The 20087-nt window shown below is 38.9% G+C and overlaps 1 protein-coding gene across 2 annotated transcripts in view; it reads right to left on the reverse strand.

Annotated features, from left to right (window-relative positions):
* Positions 1-1296: 1296 nt before the first annotated feature.
* The window catches only part of MED17 (mediator complex subunit 17), a 31517-nt gene continuing 12726 nt past the window's right edge, over positions 1297-20087 (reverse strand). Inside the window, exons 7-12 of one of the 2 annotated variants that reach the window (XM_049889513.1) lie at positions 19606-19736; positions 18451-18635; positions 14161-14298; positions 10925-11042; positions 7692-7851; positions 1297-6420 (exon numbers count right to left, since the gene is read on the reverse strand). In XM_049889513.1, the coding sequence (XP_049745470.1) occupies positions 6209-6420; positions 7692-7851; positions 10925-11042; positions 14161-14298; positions 18451-18635; positions 19606-19736 (944 nt within the window). In that variant the 3' untranslated portion in view covers positions 1297-6208. The remainder of the gene's footprint in view (positions 6421-7691; positions 7852-10924; positions 11043-14160; positions 14299-18450; positions 18636-19605; positions 19737-20087) is intronic. The other variant, XM_049889514.1, reaches the window with a different exon arrangement.

Below are 20087 nucleotides of genomic sequence, written 5' to 3' on the forward strand. Positions count from 1 at the left end.
CAAATGATTCTTAACTCTCTATATAAAGTAAAAGTTAGTGAAAGTTTTCCTTTCATCCCCAGTGGTTAAATTTGACTTTTATGCATATATGAACATATCTGTCTATACATACACCACAACTATTTAACCTATTTTCTTTTTAGGCAAATGGAATTCTATTACACATATTATCCTACAATTTGCTTTTTTCCCCTAATGTATCTTGGGCATTATTTCGTGTCTCTATTCTTCACTTTTCTTAAAATGCCTGTACAATGCAATCCATAGCATGGATACATTATTGTTTGCTAAAAAATGACTTTTTATTCCAAGTGACATACACATAAATAAAAGCCTTGGGCAAACTTTGTATTCCACCAGACTGGCTCTCAACCAAGGGCTTACTCCTGTTATGAGCTAATGCGTTCAGCTCTTTCTCCTAAGAATCTCTTCCTCTTTCAGAGGATTCAGGAATTGTAAGAATATTGGCAGGTTTGGCACATCAAGCTTTTATGTAAAGTTCATCAGATATTGAATGTTTTGGGGTGGGATGGTGAATTAGTTATCTAGTACTGCTATAACAAAAATACAAGTGGACAGCTTTATTCTCTCACAGTCTAGGAGTCTAGAAGTCCAAATTCAGTGTGCCCGCTCTAGAGGAAGGCTTTCTCTGTCAGCGCTGGGGGAAGGTCCTTGTCATCAATCCTCCCTGGTCCAAGAACTCCTCAGTGCTGGGACTGCAGGTCCAAAGGACATGCTATTCTCCTGGCTCTTGTTTCTTGGTGGTATGAAGTCCCCACATTTCTCTGCTCACTTCTCTCTTATATCTCAAAGGAGATTGGCTTAAAACACAATCTAATCTTATAGATTGAGTTCTTCTCATTAATATAACTGCCACTAATCCCACCTCATTAATATCATAGAGGTAGGATTTACAACACATAGGAAAATCACATCAGATGACAAAATGGTGGACAATCACACAATACTGGGAATCATGGACTAGCCAAGTCAACAGATATTTTTTGGAGACACAATTCAATCCATGACAGAAGGAGAGTGCATTGCTAGTCCAAAGTTTTAGGTTTAGATTTGCTCCTACAAAGTGAACAAACAGGTAGGTTAAATCCCTATGTTGCAACAGACCAGTGGTTGTTCAGGCACTTCTGTCTTAGTATTTTCCTTAGGTACCTCATGTTTTAAAAAGGTTTTTTCCTATTAAACAAAATGAATTTATTAAATAATCAGTTGTTTTCATTCATCAACAATGCATAAATGACAATTTAAAATTCGTGATTAATGAGATAACCAGGGGTATCACATTGATTTGATGGTGTTCCAGCAAAGAAATCTGATGGTGAAGCTTTAGAGTGAGGCTTCGTCAAATACCAAACACATCACACATCTCTATTACGTCTGTTTGGTCTCAAGAGGCCCAGGTTGGGGGCGCTTAAAGATTCTGCCATTGGCTTCATCTCTCTGGCATACTCACTAAATTATCAGTTTTTCAGATTGTATGTCACTTTTGTATCTCAAACTTCTCCCTCATCTATCAAGTTTCAAGTCAAATACAGTCTGTTGTAATATAACAAATGTTTCTATAACAGCAAGAGGCTCATTCACAACTGGTAAATAGGGAAATGAAGACAGTATAACATGGAAGCTGTTCTGGTTCCTAAGCAAGGGGGGCCAGAAGAGTGGGAGTAGAAAAAGTCCTCAGTCATTCAGAGAAATACAAATAAGCACCTGAACCCGGGGGTCCTAGCATAATTTATTTAGCCATTCTCCTACTGAAGAACATTTGGATTGGTCTCAATTTTTTACTTTTACAGACTGCTTTAATGATCCTTGGAGCCCTGGTGGCACAGTGGTTAAGAGCTACGGCTGCTTGCAGAAGGTTGGCATTTTGAATCCACCAGCTGCTCCTTGGAAATCCTATGGGGCAATTCTACTCTGTCCTCTAGGGTCACTATGAGCCAGAATCGACTCCACAGCACTGGATCTCGGTCATTTTATGAGTCAGTGCAAGTATTTCTATATGATAAACTTCTAGAAGTGGACTTGGAAATAGGTAAAAGCAAACTGCAGAACGCTGAAGCTATGGTCACTGCTTTCTGAGTAGTGCTTGTACCATGGTGCTACCTAAAAAGATGGAGTTTTTCAGTTGTGACTGGCCATCAATAAGGCTTGGAAAATCAGTAAGACTTGGGAAGAAGTTTCCATGCTACAGTGAGATTCAACATGGCTTTAGCCGCAAGGGTGTAGGTCATAAATGAGGAACAGGAGCAGGGAAGTTTAAAGACAATCAGGAAGATTATGAGAGGGCGTGGCCTTAAAAATAAACTGGCAAAAGTTAAAATCTTCATACCCACAACAGCACTCACTGTCTCCACCACATACAAAACATCTGTCACATTTGAAAAACACAGGACATCCTGAAAGGCTTTCTCTTAATAAAAAAATAAAGCTAGAGTCTTAACGATTTTCCTAACTTATAATTGGCTAGACCCTTAGAAAACAGTTGCTTAATGCTTTATATTTACATAGCATTTTAGATTTTAACACGTGTCACCAACCATATCGAAACCTCTGAAACACCCTTGAAGTTAACAGAGGAGGCATCCTGGTCGCCTTTTTATACATAAGGAAACAGGTCCAGAGAGGGGTAACCTCGCAAGCTCATGGACAGTCAACATTCAAACCCAGCTTTTTTGCTGATAATTAAATACTTGTAAGGGGGACAAACTGATTTTCTCCAACTTCTTTCCCAAGATCCACAGCACATGCTCCCAACTCCAGGTAATTCAGGTTGATATGGTAAGTAGAAAAGGTAAATAAACCATAAGGCACAAGAGCTGCTGGCACAGCAACTAAGCTCCCTTATCTCCCCCACACTTGTTTTAGTTCAGGGCTTCAAACTGGTTCATTCTGCTCCAACCCCCTGCTGAGAAGTTGCATTTCCACCCCAGGTGTTCTGAATCAGAGTCTACGTTTTAACAAGACACCCAGGTATATGTAAGAAATCACTAGGAGCTTTTGTTAAAATGTAGATTCTGATTCAGTACAGCTGGGGTGGAAATTGCAAATTCTCAGCAGTGGGTCAGAGCAGGAATGAACTAGTTCGAAGCCCTGCTTTAGTTTCTGCTATTTTATAAGTGGTTAATGGCTAGTCACTAAGCAATGACTTTAAAATCAGAAGAAAGGAAGACATGAAGGAAATGCAGATCATGACCGTGGTCAGCTACCCCAGGGAAAAAGACCAGGTGCACGTCTTACCAACAGTGCTACTCAAAGGGCGGTCCTGGTTCGTGAACTGTTACTGGTCCACAGATACGCATAGAAAGAGAAAAGATTCAGAATTTTTATATCAATTTGACAGTAATTTTGTATCTATTAAATCAAATAAAAGGGATACGTTTTGTATCTGTTTACAAATTTCACTTTTTAAATTCATTTTTATTGTAGAAATGGCGTGGTGGCAGCGGTAGCCCTCGTCCTCTAACTTCACAAGGGGTGAGGAGAGTCGTTATCAGCATCACCAACCCAAGGCTGACATCTGTGAGGTGGAGGTCAGACGTGACTCCGCACTCCAACCTCTTTACCAGTGCTGACACTGGCCGTCCCTCCCACTGCACACTCTAACTTCTCTGCTAGGTTCGATAATTCATTGCAATGGCCACACAGAACTCACAGACCATACTCACAGTTAGTTATGGGATTTATTAGGGAAGTAACAGGTTACAATTCAGGATTAAGAATGACTCATTTTTTTATCAGGACAGCCTTTTCTTAGCTGTGCCTGCAGACAGGCCTCTCTCAGGCCTTTGGGCCCTGAGCCTGGCCTCTGCCCTACTTAGGCAGGTGTTACAAAGCTCTTTAGCTCTGCCAATAAGTGCCCAGAGGCACCTTACTCCACCTGTAGGCTGCAGCTCGAAGGCACTCAGCTCTCTCGCTCTGTGGGTTGGCACATCCACTTTAACCGCCTTGTTCTCTGGACCAGGAGGCCCACTACGCTGTCTCGTGTCAGTTTCTTGGTTCTGCTGCCCCTGTTTCTCTGCTGCCACTTCTTGGCATCTTGTCTCTGGCGTTACAGCTCTCTCTCTCTGTCTCATGGGTCTAAGAGGTTCTCAGTACAGGGACTCTGGATCCAAAGGGTACAACTCTGCTCATCTCTTCTTCTTGGTGGTAGTGAGAACCCCCCCTTTCCACCTCTAGGATAGCTCATTTTAAGCCTAGTGGGATGGCAAAACTGACCAATCCCCTCATTAGGCTCCATATACCTTATCTGCATGGTCCCACCCCACAAGGGTGCCATGTACCTTATTTCCATTATTCACAAGTTATCCAATCCCCTTGGTGGGCCACAAGCACCTCATTGGCACAGCCTCACACAGTCGTTTGGTGGGAGTTATAAGACCATGGAAAGAAAGACCATATAAAAGTGATCTATCACATAGCAACTGTATTTTATCAAAGTTATCAATCTGTAGTGGATGGAAATTTTAAAAAACAAAAATTGATCCTTCACTAAGTTTGGGATATAGTACACTACAATGTGAACCTTTGAAAGCTATTAAAAGACCTTATTTGAATAGAATTGTACAGATTAAAAAAAAAAAAAAAAACTTATTGCCGAAGGTTCCGCCTCATAGAGACTCTATAGGACAGAGTAGAACTGCCCCATCGGGTTTCCAAGGAGTACCTAGTAGATTCGAACTGCTGACCTTTTGGTTAGCAGCTGTAGCTCTTAACCACTGTGCCACCACAGTTTCCATTGTACAGATTAGCCTAGTAAATTAGCCAAGGCAAATGTTGTAAGCCATCATAATTTCTGAAGCACTAAAGATTTTTAAATAATGATTAGTTGCCCAAGCATGCCACTTCCTTTAATTCCCATGGATAGAAAGATGCAGTACCTTGATCAGAAGGAGGAAAAACATAGTTCAACAAAGGTGTTAGGTATTTCATTGCCTACAAGCTGTTTTTCTTTTAAAGAAAAAAAAAAAGAGGAAAAAAATAAAGAGGCACTTTAAAAAAAAAATTACCTCACATACTGATCTTATGAATTAATAAAACAGAATGCCTATTTTAAAAATGAAGGCCTTACTCATAATCAGAGAGCCCCATATAATAAAATTTTCAGTGGTACCAAAAGGCTCGTAAGATTAAATCTACCACTCACTAAAGAAATTCAGAAATTCCTCAGGCACACTTTAGGACTGGGGCACTATTTCCATGAAGTCCCAACATGTTACTGGGAAAAGATAATCCATTAATCCACTAGTTACTTTCCCTTTGAAAAAGCAGAGAGCTCATGGAGTAAGATAGGACCAAAGACTTCAATTGTAAGCAGTACTCCCAGGCACTGGGTGGAGGCTGGAAAAGAAAACCCCAGGGGAGAGCTACAAATGAGCATGCACTGAGTGACTCAAGGAGAGTGGGGTCTTTAAAGTGGGAGAACAGGTCAAAAAGGGACACGAGAAAGCCCTACAGATACAACTGCCTACTTCTCAACTATACATACCTTCAAAGGGTCCTTTTTGTGAAGTTCTCAAAGCATCTATCTTGGCTAGTCTCAAACCAAAAAAACCAAACCCATTGCTGAGAAGTCGAGTCAGGCATGCATAAAAAAGACAACTGGAGAAAGAGGTAATTCATTACTAATACAGGAGCACACTTTTATAGCTCTGGTACAGAAGGTGCCTGTGTTGGCATGTACTTTGTTGCATTTCACGGGAAAGGTCTCAGTCTAAGTAAATTCCTGTAAGAAAGCTGGGTCATAAAGGCTTTTTAAATGTTCCCAAGCAATTCCTTTCACAAACAGTAAGTAGAATGAGACCAGTCAGTTAAGGACACAATTCATTTGGATAATTAAGAGTTCAGAAAGTATTTGGAGATTTTTAATCACTTAACTTTGTTCGATGTCAACATCAAAGAACAAATATTTGAAAAAGCAAATTCAAAGACATGAGTTAGTAAAATGTTCAGACTAACTGCACACACACACAAAAATGTATCATTTTACCTCTCTCCATACACTGTAACTGTACATATACCAGCATTTCAAAGCACTTGTCACTTATAAAGTGAAAGATTTCAAAATGCTAGGTAAATATTTGCTAGTTATCATTTTTAAAAACAATACTCCTTTGGAAGGGTTCTCTTCCTTGTGCTTCTAGTTGATGCTGCAAACATCTCAAGTCAAAGTTTCTAACTGCTCTGGAAAAAATCATAGTAGACAAGGGCTAAGTGCAGACATGAGCAGCTCCATTTTATAAACAAAGTTTCGACCTTCCATTTTATTCCACTGAACTTCTCTGAAAGGTCCACGAAGATGATTCCACTTGCTATCTTGTAAAACATCACTTTTGGGGAGGTCTTTACACTGATTACGGGGAAATTGAACCAGGACCTTGCTGCCACTTTCAGGGCCATTACGAACTGTGGAACAAAACCAAAATATCAACACACTCATTTTCCAAATTAGAAAACAGGGATAATTTTCACAACTTCATTCTACTGTGAATACAAAAACCTTGTCTGCCTACCAACTTAAACATTCTTGTTTAAAAATGCTTTTCAGTTTTAATATGCTAAGCAAACGTACTAATTTATACAGCTGGTATAAATATTCATCAATTACTGTTTTCACTATAAAAATTAGGTGAGCTGAATCTTGGTTTAAGTCAAATGTCCTATATATTTTCAGGAAATTGCCAACTTATTTTTTTTAATGTGTTCATTTGATATTTTAGTAATTCAACGAGTTTGTTAATATACACCTATTATATAATGAAACCCAACCATTCAGAATCAGGACTGGGAGGGATAAGGGAAAGATTAACCTGAATTAAGAACTTTAGGTTTTAATAAAGTTTAAACTATTACTCAGGAAAGAAGAAAAGAGTATTTTGAAATTTCTATCTATAAAGACCCAGCAATGTCCAAACCTGCAGATTCATAAGCTTGAAAACATTTCTAACTACCTAGTCTTTCAAATATTTTTAAAGTATTTAGGGCAGTTATTTAGATAAGATCACACTAAAACCAGAAGCACTCTAAGTTTAAACTAGATAATGTATGTGCAGGTGTCTGTTAAAGTACCTGACTCACCCCATTGCCATCGAATCCATTCCGACTCACAGCAATCCTGTAGGACAGAGTAGAACTGCCCGATAGGGTTTCAAGGCTGTAAATCCTTACAGAAGCAGACTGCCACAGCTTCCTCCCGAGGAACGGCTGGTAAACTCGAACTGCAAACCTTCTGGTACACAGCCGAGCGCTTTAAACACTGTGCCATCAGGGCTCCTACTAGGTGCTTAATAAAACAGCTCTCCTCTGTGTTCCATCCCTTTACCATCTTTAGGATCAGGTATCATTGTTTGCATATTTGCAGCAGTACATTTTTAAAAAGCTAATTACCTTTAATCAATTAAAGGCTTAAAACTGTAAGCCTAACAATGCTGACAGCAGTTTTCAGTCTATCTCCTAGGAAACTATGTTGCTAAAAACAATTTTCATAACTACTGAAAAGAGGGGTAATAACCTCTTGCTCTGAATAATAGCTATGGTCATAAAAATGCTCAGCATAAATAGTACATTAGCTCACTTACTACAGAGATAACTTAATTTTAACTATGTGTAACCATCAAAGCTAAATGTTAAGACCAAACTCCCAATGGTCCCTTCTCATTCAAACAAGCAGACAATACCTGAAATGGCATAGTCACCACTTGGGGAGGCTACTGTTATGGCGGAGGCATTGCCAATACTCTCTATGGGCCCCAGTCCTACGTGATTACTGAAGCTCAGTACTTGCCATCCCATCACCTTGGCTAGCTGCTGAACCGCGTGCACCTGATGCTGTGACATCTGTGAAGAAAAAAGGAAACTTTATTGACAATCAGCAGGGATATTTACTTTGCAGTGACTTGGCACAATGATCACAAAGTAAACCTGGGGTATTCAATGTCTAGCACAGGTACCCTTTCTCGTGTTGGCGAATCTTCCTCTGGGTGAGTATTGGAGGGAGACAACAGGACACCACTTCCCACTGCAGAAGCTAAATTAGCCTTTCCCTGCCCACTGGCAGCGGGTCACAGGCACGTGACCTAAACTTGGCCAGCTGGAGACTCCCATCTGGATCACTGAATCTGGCACAGCTTCCTTGCCCTCTGGCTTCAGATTGGGTTCAGGTAACAGGAACCGTGACAGGATGGCAAGAGAGTGAGGCCAAGGTATTGATTCCCCTGGTTGCCTCCCTGTGAGGCTATCTCAGCTGGCTATGCCCCCCGACTACAAACTACTGGTATTCTAAAGGTGGCCTATTCTACATGACTCTTCCCTTTAGGGTTCCTATAACCTCTCCCTGTCCTTATCCCTTTGGACCTATGACTGGTACCTACTAAGTCCCTTGGGCCTGGTACTATTAGCAGCAAGTTACTGCACTACCCCTTGTGGTTCTCCTACATCCAGACCTTAAATACAATGGATTCTTGTCATTCGCATTAGTTATATTCTATAAAGTGCTGCGAACACTGAATTAGTGAATACCAAGCTGTGTTCAACCTACAGGAAACCCTGGTGGCGTAGTGGTTAAATGCTACGGCTGCTAACCAAAGGGTCGGCAGTTCAAACCCGCCAGGCGCTCCTTGGAAACTCTACGGGGCAGTTCTACTCTGTCCTAAAGGGTCGCTATGAGTCGCAATCGACTCGACGGCACTGGGTTTGGTTTTGGTTTGGCTGGTTCAACCTACATGGGGCTCCTCAAGTTTTTCACCTCTCTGTGCATGCCAACAGCAGCAGGTTTTTTTTGATCTGTGCATGCACATAAGGAGCCCTGCTGGTGCAGTAGTTAAAGCGCTTGGCCACTAACCAAAAAGTTGTCAATTAGAAGCCACCAGCAGTTCCACGGGATAAATACATGGCAGTCTGCTTCCATGAAGATTACAGCCTTAGAAACCCTATGGGGCAGTTCTACTCTACCCTGTTGGGTCACTATGAGTCGGAATCGACTCCACAGCAAGTTTTCGGGTTTTGGGTGCATGTGAATGTCCGTGAATGACCACAAAAGCACTGCAAGTATTGATTTGGGGATTATAAATAAATATTAGCAAGTACGGAAATTTGCAAACACGCAATCTGCAAATAATGTGGACCAACTGTAGATCCTTAGACTCTTCTGGAATTATCCTTCTGTGTGTCTATTTCCTGTTAAGACCCTGGCTGATATTCAGGGACAATTTAGAATGCATTCTGCCACCAGTGGTGAAGGCAGGAGTGCCAGGCGGGAAACAGTGGAATTTCCGGGCTGTGGGTCTCACTCACTAGCTTTCTTTGGTCCCCATCCATTTCTAAGCCTTGCTCATTAGACTTCCCAACAATAATTACTTTTTGTGTTTAATTTGACCAAAGCTAATTTGTGATGTAATCAACCAAGAGCTTGGGCTGCCATGCCTCACAAATGCGTTTTATTTTCATGACACCAGAGAAGCAGATCAGTAGAAAAGATTATTGCTTTTAGGGTGGAAAGTGTTGGTATTTTTTTGAATTTTCAATAGTGATATGAAAATAAAATATCTTACATTAGCATTTCAAAAATACACTCTTTTCCATAATTAAGCATTTTCCCATAATTCAGTATTTCACCAGATCATCACATCTTCCAGGAAGGAGACAGGAAAAATATTGTTCTTGTTTTACAAATTTGTCCAGTGTGACACACCAAGTTTGAGGAGGAGCTGCGACTGGAACTCCTAACACCTACTCCAGAGCACTGTCCACACTGCCGCTTAATATGAGGAGCTCTTTCTTAAAGATTAAGGTTAAAATATCCCATTTATTACTATGGAGAATGGCCATTATAGTTTTGTATTGGATCCTCCTTTCTCTGGTTTTCTTGGGTTAATACTTCTCTACTCACACGTAGTCCTGAAGGGATTGTAAACTTTGGTAAATATGAAAAACAAAAAAATTTGCTAGTCTCAGACCTGGTTCTTAATCTTAAACACAAACTAAGTGGAAAGAAATCTGGGACAGTTAATCAACACTTTCAATTAAACTACAGGTATCAAACATACACTACAAATTAAATAAAACGGCAGAAAAAATTGTTTTCTTCTCCTATATAATCTAATACTCTAAGAGCTGAAGTTAAAAGCTTCCATAGAAGGAACTATTGTTAATTTTCATTGAAGTCACAATGGCATTAGAGTTACATGGGAGAATATTTTTACTCCAGAGATGCATGCTGAGGTATTTATGGGTGAAGTGTTATATTGTCTGCAAAAAGTTTTTTAAAAAAATCAGATACATGACAGATAGATAGAAAGATTGACAGAGCGAGTAACTGTGGAAAATGGTAACAACTGGTAGACCTAAGTGAGGGGTATACTGGTACTCACTATACTATGTTCAAAGTCTCCATGGAAGATGAACAGTGAATGTGCTGGCATTTTACATGATACTAGCTAGCCCATTCTAAAGACAGACACCCACAGAACTATTTGACTTACCCAAGTTTACAATTCAGAGATAATTTTAAACAAATCCCCATACCAAATAATCTGGTTCCTAATTAAATCTTAGTTATAAATCATTGAATAGTGCAAGAATTGATTTCGATGTGACCAAAAAGCAAATTTCCCTTGGAGAAATTTGAACTGTGCAAAGAATAACTGGCACGTTTTCAGTATTTTATCAGTCAAGAGTCCAGTCTTATTATACACACACACACACTCCTGCTTATTTCACTGTCACTTTCTAACAAAATGTACATTTCCTCCTATTACATAAAACCATTAAAATCTTTTATTAGCTTTGCTTAGTTTTTATTCAGAATACTTTTTAACTATTTCCTGCCCAAGGTGTTCTTCAAAAAACTAATTTATGACATGGTTATGAGAGGAAGGGGCTCAAAACCTGTAGCTGGGTCTGCAACTATTACCTGAGACAGAAGAAAATCCTGTAGCTCCTGCTCCTGATGAGACAGTGTAATTACTCTTCCATCTCTGTGTACCACGCGGATCTGCTCAACTCCAATATTTAATTGCAGCTGAATAGACCTTTACAGACACAAATACTAAACATTAGAAATGTTCAAAATTACCTTATACTATGCCACAGACATTGATTCTTTACATCAAAGGAAAAGAAAACAATAATAATTATCTACTCCAACATCCATGGTTGGGGAGAGGTCTTTTTAGAATCAACTAAACGTACTCATGCAACACTACCACAGGCCACAGTGAGCACCAGGTTACTGAGAAGGATACAGGACAGGAACTGCGGCCTGCCACAGTGCAGCCTCAGCTGCTTCTCTTCTATGGCAGTCCTTGCAGAAGGGCACACAGCTGTCTACACAGCAGCAGCACAGCTTAGCTGCAAGGAGATGAGATCCACATTGGATAGGTGCAAGACCTGCCCTGATTTAGAAACCTCACTCCACGTAGGAGCTAAGAACCCTTGTGACAACTCCACAGGCATGGTTTCCAGGGTCCCCATCAGAAACATGTCAGTTTTAAGAGTCACCCTATCCAGGGAAGCCCAAGATGTCCCCATCAGGTATTTTTAATTCCTCCCAGTCCAGATATATTTTACAAATTTGGCATCATTTTACCACACGCAGTATCACCTGGTATTGTAGGTTACATCTTTCTTATCAGGTTACCAGGGGACTAGAGGTAAAGAAGTAACCAGAAGTCATATTCTTGTGTAGAAAGGGAAAGGTTTTGTTAATCCCTTACCCCTTCCTCCTAAAATAATCGGGAAACAATCCAGAATACGCACACCTGCTAACTTGGCTTAGGTCAAACAGAGATACTTAAAAAATAGCTAATGAATAACATGTAGATCATACTCTTGCCAAACCAGCTTGCTATTTTTTAGCATATGATCTGCACAGGAAACACAAAATTCTCCAATTTTGCATTTTGGCAATTATCTACATACAAATATAATTTTGATTAATTAAAATTTTCATATTCCATTCTAAAAAAACAAAACTCAGAAGACTTAAATGGAAAGATTTATAAATCCAAGCAATTTTTTTTTTTTTTTTTTAAACAAATGGGAGGGAACAGGAATTCTCATCACTCTACTTGTAGGAACTTATCCTATGCATACATTCACACATGTACAAAATCACTTTCCTGCACCCAAGCTAAATGATCATCAATAGAAAACTGACTAAAAGTTCCGGTATATACAATGGAACACTACGAGGCTGTAAAAAATAATAAAGCAGGCTTATACATGTTGATAAGGAATGCTTACTCACCAATATACTACTAATGAGTAAAAGAGGCAAGGTACAGTGTAAAAAAGGGGTGGGGAGGGGCGGAGGAATACATATGCTTGTAAACACACAGAATTTCCTAGAAGGATGTATAAGGAACTTTTAAATTATTGCTTCTGAAGAGGGACTAAGGGATAAAGTTGTGAGAAAAAGAATTATCTTCAATTTTAAATAGCATCAGCTGACCTCAGCTATAAAAGAGAACATTATACACCTTCTCACTTATCTACGATCTCTTAATGTGACATTTCGTATTTACAAGAGTAAAAAAAAATACTAATTTGTTCACTAACAATGTACATCTGGCCATAGTGAATGCTGAGGTACGAGGTGAAAGTAATGCTAGCTGTGATAATTAAGCTTATGTGTCAACTTGGCTGAGCCAAGATTCCCAGTGGTTTGGCCATTACATGATGTAGTCATCCTCCATTTTCACATAATGACCTGGTCTTTGGAACCTCACCATGTCAGTAAGTGAGGAGAGGGTGTACTACCTCCTCCTACTTCCTCTACCGTCCTGTTTCTGTCAAGGCAAGTACTATCACTAACTTTTCTTCTAAGAAATTTATAACATTTATACTGGGTCCTATAACCATAGTCGCATAGATGTTTCATCTTAGTTCTAGGTGTGAACAATTTAATGCTGATTTTTTTCATTTTCCTTTCCTCTGTGCTCTCTCTCTCTCAGCTTTTTATTATGGAAAATTTCAAACAAACAAAGTCTAGAATAGTTAAATGAAACCCTATTTTCCCACTACATAGCATTAATGGTTATAACCTCTGGCCAAACTTATTTCACGTATATTTAAAACCCACTCTTCAATTCCCCACCTATAAGTCACTCCCATTATTTTATTATTTCTTTGGGTACAGGGGATGAAAAACTTCTATGATCCAGCTTCATTCTACCATGTTTTCCCGGAAATTTGAAGACATTTTTTCCCCACTGTGTTCTCTTTTATCTTCTATTTGATTTTTTTTTTCTTTAACTACCATCACCTACTATTCTTCATTAAAAAAATAAAATCTCCACGTTAAAAAATAACATTATAAATGTACTTTATGCCCATTTTACCTAAGGGTGGTAGTTTTGTGTGTTGCAGAGTGTTTTGCTCACTGGAGAGACCCACTGTGCCTGGTTAGGTCTGTCTGAAATAAGTAGAGCAAGTGAAGCTTGAAAAATATAAAGCACTCACAGATCCTGATAAATGTTTGTTAGTGACTCACTCAGACTGACTTAGGGAAGGGGACTCTGCTACATTCTGTCAGCTGTTAAATTTCAAAGAGGCTCAAACGCAGGCCAAAAACACTTTTTCCTGGCTATTACCCAGTTTATATTAACTTGTCATTTGTAAACACAAATCAAGTAGACTGCACCTCTGTGAAAGCTGGGGACAAAAGCTATTTCACCCCTTCATAGCAGGCGTCAGCCAGCTGTAAGAGCATAATCACGAAACGGAAAAGCCCCACTATCAACGCCAGACCAGGGAACAGCTACAAAACTTAGTCCGTTTTGGGCACAATATTGAGGGTACAGGCTCTATGGTAAATGGCCCTACTTTACTTCAAATATCCTAGGCTTGCCACAGTCTCTAGCAAGAACTGAAGCAGACCTCAAGTCTAAGGAAGTTAGAAGCTTTCTGTTCAGTGCTGCGGTTCATTTTTTATCATAGCTCAAATACGTGACATTTACCTAATAGAAACTATTTTAGACATTCTTACTTCTCATTCTTACAAATACCCTACAGTTGGTATAATTAACTGTAATGTTACCCTATCCTAGCAAATAAAAACCAAAAAGCTTGATCTAATCACTCACCAATATCAATACATAAAAAGCAACTTCACATATTAAATGGAAAACTTTTATTTTTGATGCTTACTTGCATATTTGTTCATAACCTTGTGATGTGATTAAAACTTTCACACTAGATTCAGAAACATCATTAATGTTTGACCAATGAGCCTGTATCTGAGGATCCTCGATGCGACTTGCTAAGCTGTCAATGGTTGCGGCGGTTCTTTTAAAGAAAAGAAGTTAAAAAAAAAAAGGTCACCATATAAAATTTTAAATCATTTATCAATTTTATAAAAATTTAAAAACTAAATGGCTTTTAAAAAATACCACCATCTGAAAGGCCAAGACTTTACAAAAAAGCCGGCTATAGTTCTGAGAACTCTTTTACATCGCTCTGATGCACGGTTTTAAACTTTACATCACAACACACTCTCAGGCACATACTTGGGATTATCACGATTCATGGTGGATTTGCTACCCTTTAACTCTACCCATTTCCTCTCACTAAGGAAAGCTTATCAGAACACATGTGAGAAAGATATTTCTAGGGCACTAACCTAATTTCTATAAACAACATCAATTCATAAATGTCAGTACTTGATCCCTGCTAACAAATGTCTTGAGCCACAGACATACGCAAGACCCACTGTTGTAATGGAATTATAATCATATGCAAGAGAAGCTAGAGACATTTTGTACAATCAAACCTTTTACTACAAGAGCAATAAAAATGACAAACACAGATGAGAAATAGGATTTATCAAATGTTCATCATGTACCAAACATTATAATAAGTGCTTTAATGAATTATATCATTTAATCTTAGACACTGTGAGGTAAGTGTTATTATTATCTCCATTCTACAGATGAAAAAACAGAATCTGAGAAACGTTAGGTAATTTTCCCAAGGTCACATAGCTGTAAGCTGATTAAAAACCCCAGGAGTCTCATTCTAGAGCCATTAATTTTGCCTTTATATCTTAGCTTATATGCACCAAACAGCTACTGCTTAGAACCAAAGAATAAATCATGTAAATTAAGCAAACTACTTGGAGGCCCTCAGTTTCTAATTATCTAATTCTAACACTTTTTAGGCAAGAGAAAGAAAAGGGAGGAAAACAGGAAAAAGGACCAGCTGCTAAGCACATGGGGCTTTACACAAGCAGGCTTAGGGTTTGCTCTTTTACGCTGTTTCTGCCCAGTGCTTTTCCTTTTAATCTGTTCTGATTTCTCTTCTTTTTTCATGATTGACTTCCGGGAGAGTGCTTCAAAATTCCTACACGGCAGGTAGATGTACATGATAATGTTCATCTCAGTATTGCATATGACAACAAACTGGAAATAAAAAATGTCTAGCAATTGAAAATTGGTAAAAGAAATCACAGAAGGTTTACATAAGGAGATATTAAAGGCTATTACCTTTGGAAAGCATTTAATAAAAGATTAAAAAATTTACAATATAATTTTAAGTGAATGCAGGATAGAAGTACACGATCCAGAATGTCTTTAAAAAGTAAGATACACACACACACACACACCCCCATACCCAAACAGACCAGCATGTTAGTAGTTCTTCCTGTGTATGTGTTTACGAGAGCCTTGGTGGCACAATGGTTAAGTGCTCAGCTGCTAACTGAAAGGTCGGCAGTTTGAACCCAGCCACTCCTCGGGAGAAAGATGTGGCAGTCTGCTTCCGTAAAGATTACAGTCTTGGAAACCTATGGGGCAATTCTACTCTGTCCTATGTAGGGTAGCTATGAGTTGGAATTGACTTGATGGCAACAGGTTTGGTTTAGTTTTGGATGATGTTATAGCGGTTAATTTTAATTTTATTTTTGTACAATTAGAGTCTTTTTCTATAACTAAGGAAAAAAGGAACATTTTTAAAGCTTTGCTGCTTCCAATACTATAAACTGCTCCTCTGAGATAAATAATGGTTCTGAAGGCAGTTATTCCCCTGCTCCTCATTTACTTCAGGGAACACTGAATTTTACGGACAATCAGAAATTTGCAAGACTAATAAATGTCTAGAGCTGCTATAAAAGAATTGCAAGAAATTTATTTTCTCACAGTTTAGGAGACCAGAAGTCCAAATTCAGAGGGCTGTCTCCAGGGGAAGGCTTTCACTGTCAGCTCTGGACGAAGGTCCTTGCCTCTTAGGAGTTTCTGCTTTTGGGCAATCTTCATGTGGCCTGACATCTCTCTGCCCCCATCTCTGCTTTGGTCACTTGTTTAATCTCTTTTGTGTCTCAAAAGAGGCAGACTCAAGATACACCCTATACTAATCCTGCCTCATCAACATAATAAAAACAACCCATTCCCAAATGAGATTATAACCATAGGCATAGAGGTTAGGATTTATAACACATACTTTGGGGGAATATAATTCAATCCATAACAGCTAATAATACACTTAAATTAAGCTTTATAATTGAAATGTATACATGGACAGTAACAACAATAACCTACCACATAACATGCTATTGTTTGCAAAGAACTTCTGCACACATTATTTAGTTTAATCTTAGGACCTGAGTCTTATATCCCCAGGTGACAGCAGAATAAATGGAAGGCCACAGCAATTAAGTGGCTTGTCCAAAGTTACCAGGGGTGGCTGAGCCCTGGCTTAGAGATACCTTTTACTCTAAATTCCTCACTCCTTCCATTGCATCTTGTTGTCTCCTCTAACATGTCTTCCTAATTCATTTACCACAAGCTGAAGGACTAATTTTTCATTCTAGTGTGTTAATAAAACCATGACTATATTAACAAGAAAAAACTGAAAATCAAAAATAAAATATCATCTGTAAAACAACAGTCCACCTATGCAGAAAATTCTGCAGTTCTATCAAAGAACAATCATGAATGAAGTAAAAACAGTCATATTCACTAAGTTCCAATAATGTAAGAGTACCAGCTAACGTATGAAAAAGATACAATAATAGCCAATCACATAAGGTCCTTTTTTAAAAAATGGGCACGGAAGACAGAAAGTAAGTGTTGGTGTTGCATACACCCAGGAATAAATCCTGGTTTTACTATTTCTTAGCTCTGTAACCTTGAACAAGCTGCCTAACTTCTCTAAGCCTCAATCTTATCAGTAAAAACAGGGTAACGCTACCTACCTCAAAAAGTGTGGATTAAGTCAGTCTACATATAAGAAGGTGGCTTCCAAAGTTCTAAAATGTGACAACAAAAAAATATAGAACGCTTCAAAAAAAAAAAAGGTTTAAATCAGTTCAAGAATAAGTATCTTATGAATTACTGAAGAAAGGAAAATGTTCTAAGGCACATTCCTAGGCTGTTGTCTCAAAATTTTCCCATCAGTGTTAGAGATAATTAAGTTAGATCAGCCATGGATCTAAGTCTCCCCCTCGACAGTCTATGACCACTATAGTCACCTTTCCTCGCCATGGCAAAAAAGGTAAAAGTATCTGTTATGGATTGAGTTAGGTTCCCCAAAAATGTGTGTCAACTTGGCTAGGCCATGATTTCCAGTACTGTGTGACTGTCCACCATTTTGTCATTTGATGTGATTTTCCTATGTGTTGTAAATCCTACCTCTGTGATGTTAATGAAGCAGAATTAGAGGCAGTTCTGTTAATGAGGCAAAGATCAGGTTGTATCTTGAGTCAACCTCTTTTGAGATATAAGAGGAGAGCAGAAAGACAGGGGGACCTCCTACCACCAAGAATGAAGAACCAGGAGGGGAGCGGGTCCTTTGGACCCAGGGTCCCTGCACTAAGAAGCTCCTAGATCAGGGGAAGATTGATGACTAGGACCTTCCCTCAGAGCTGACAGGGAGAGAATGCCTTCCCCTAGGGCTGGCACCCTGAATTCGGACTTCCAACATCCCAGACTGTGAGAGAATAGATTTGTTTGTTAAAGCCATCCACTTGTGGTATTTCTGTTATAACAGCACTAGATAACTAAGACAGCATCCAAAAAATAAAGTACATGAAATAATAAAAGACTATGGCCCCTGGACACCTTTCTAACTCAGACTTGAAGTCACTCCCTTCAGCCAAAGATTTGAGAGGTCTATAAGACAAACAATAACACATGTGAGGAATGTTCTTTTTAGATCAATCAAGTATATGAGATCAAATGGACCACCTCTGCCCAGGAACAAAGGCGAGAAGGCAGGAGGGGGCAGGAAAGCTCGATGAATGGACACAGCAAACCCGGGGTGGAAAAGGAAAGGGGGCAAGTGCTGACACAATGCCAGATTGCAGCCAATGCCATGAAACAATCTGTGTATAAACTTCAATGAGAAACTAATTTGCTCTGTAAACTTTCACCTAAATCATAATTAAAAAAAAAAAAAAAAAGGAAGGTAATTCCAAAGAAAAATAGTAAATGTGTTCATCCATACCTACTCCTCAGAAAAATATGCTTAGCTTGTTTAATTATTTTTTCCAGAAGCCCTTCACTGGACTGTAATGAATTAATTTCATTTTTATCAAAAGCTTGAGGCCCTGAAAGTCTCATTCTCTTGTGGCCAAAAGGTGCACTTGCTGGATGAGGCATCATGACGGAACTCAAGGTCTGTTTATGAAACTGTAACAAAAAAAGCCATTTTTAATGACCAATACTCACCATGGGAAATATTACGCAACATCTGATCAAAGCAGAGCTCACATTTTAGAAATATGAAAGCAATGTGTTTGAATCACATATGAGCAATCCTGGCATACAGATGAATGCGAATCTACTGGGCCATATATAATGTTTGTACAGAAGTGTCCCCCTCAAGTTCTGTTTTTTATTTTAAAAGTTTTAAAATCCAAAATCAAATAAAGTTCAGTAAGTCAGATCAAGAGAACATATGCATTTAGTAAAGAGTTATTCCACAATACACATTTAGTAAAGAGTTATTCTACAATACCCTAGGTTAGCCGTTCTGCCTATCAGAAGCAACTGAGAAGCTTTTTCAAAGTACAGAACTGTAGGCATCATCACAATCAATGGAACCAGACTTTGGAATGAGGCGAGGGGAGCTGGAAAATGTATTTGTATTAAGTTTTTGGACCAGGCAGTGTTTCATTCTATCGTAAATAGGGTCACCGTGAGTCGGAATCGATTCAAATGGCACCTAACAACATTAAGTTTCTCAGGTAATTCTTTCGAAATTAGCCTAAACTGTGAATCAGGACTCTGGGAACACAGGTCTAATAACCTAACGGTAGAATATGTCCTGAAATAACTCATTTCAACTGTCCAGTTCACAGGCACCCGCAAGACACTTCCCCTGATCCCCCAAACAGAATCATCCCTTCTGCACCATTTAACATGCACTTCTTATACCTCTACTATAAAGCTCGTTGTATATTTCTACCACTAGGAATAGGGACTGTATTCTGATTATCTCTGTATCCCCCAGCAAAAAGCAAGGATCTTTCACTTCACAGATGGTCAGTGATTATTGCTGCTCTGTGAGTAATCAAGACCCAACCGAGGGGAGGCTTATGCATACGTACTGCCCTGGATATGCTCACCACGGTGTAAAGAAAAACATTTATTTCATTACCTCTCTAATCAGTAAATGCAAATTATGTTCTAGAACATAAAGATGGTCCTCTGGACTTTGCTTCTCAGTAGCAGATTTTTGGGATTTCTTATCATTTGAGGAATGACACAAAGAAATAGATAACTGTAAGCCTAAAACAAAAAAAAAGGGACAAATGAAAATAATCTAAAATATGGAAAGGAACAAACTGTTTATCTTCATAAAGTATAGTCATATCCCATTGTCAAAAGACACATTCAATATTTGAAGATCAGACCTCGTAATTAAGACCTGTACACCAAAATGACTGTTTATGAACATAATAAACTACCAAGTATTTAACAACTTAAATTCTGTTGACCTCCAGTGTGGCTGTTGACTTGGAGCTAAGGCTCAAGGCAGCTGAACAGAAGCTACATACTTACTTGCTTCTTCCTGCCTTTAAAATTAAACAGAGCTGGTATCTCGTCTTACTGACTAGAAGATAGATACTCTTCCCTGCT

Source organism: Elephas maximus, chromosome 7, assembly GCF_024166365.1.
Source record: "Elephas maximus indicus isolate mEleMax1 chromosome 7, mEleMax1 primary haplotype, whole genome shotgun sequence".
Taxonomy (NCBI): Eukaryota; Metazoa; Chordata; class Mammalia; order Proboscidea; family Elephantidae; genus Elephas; species Elephas maximus.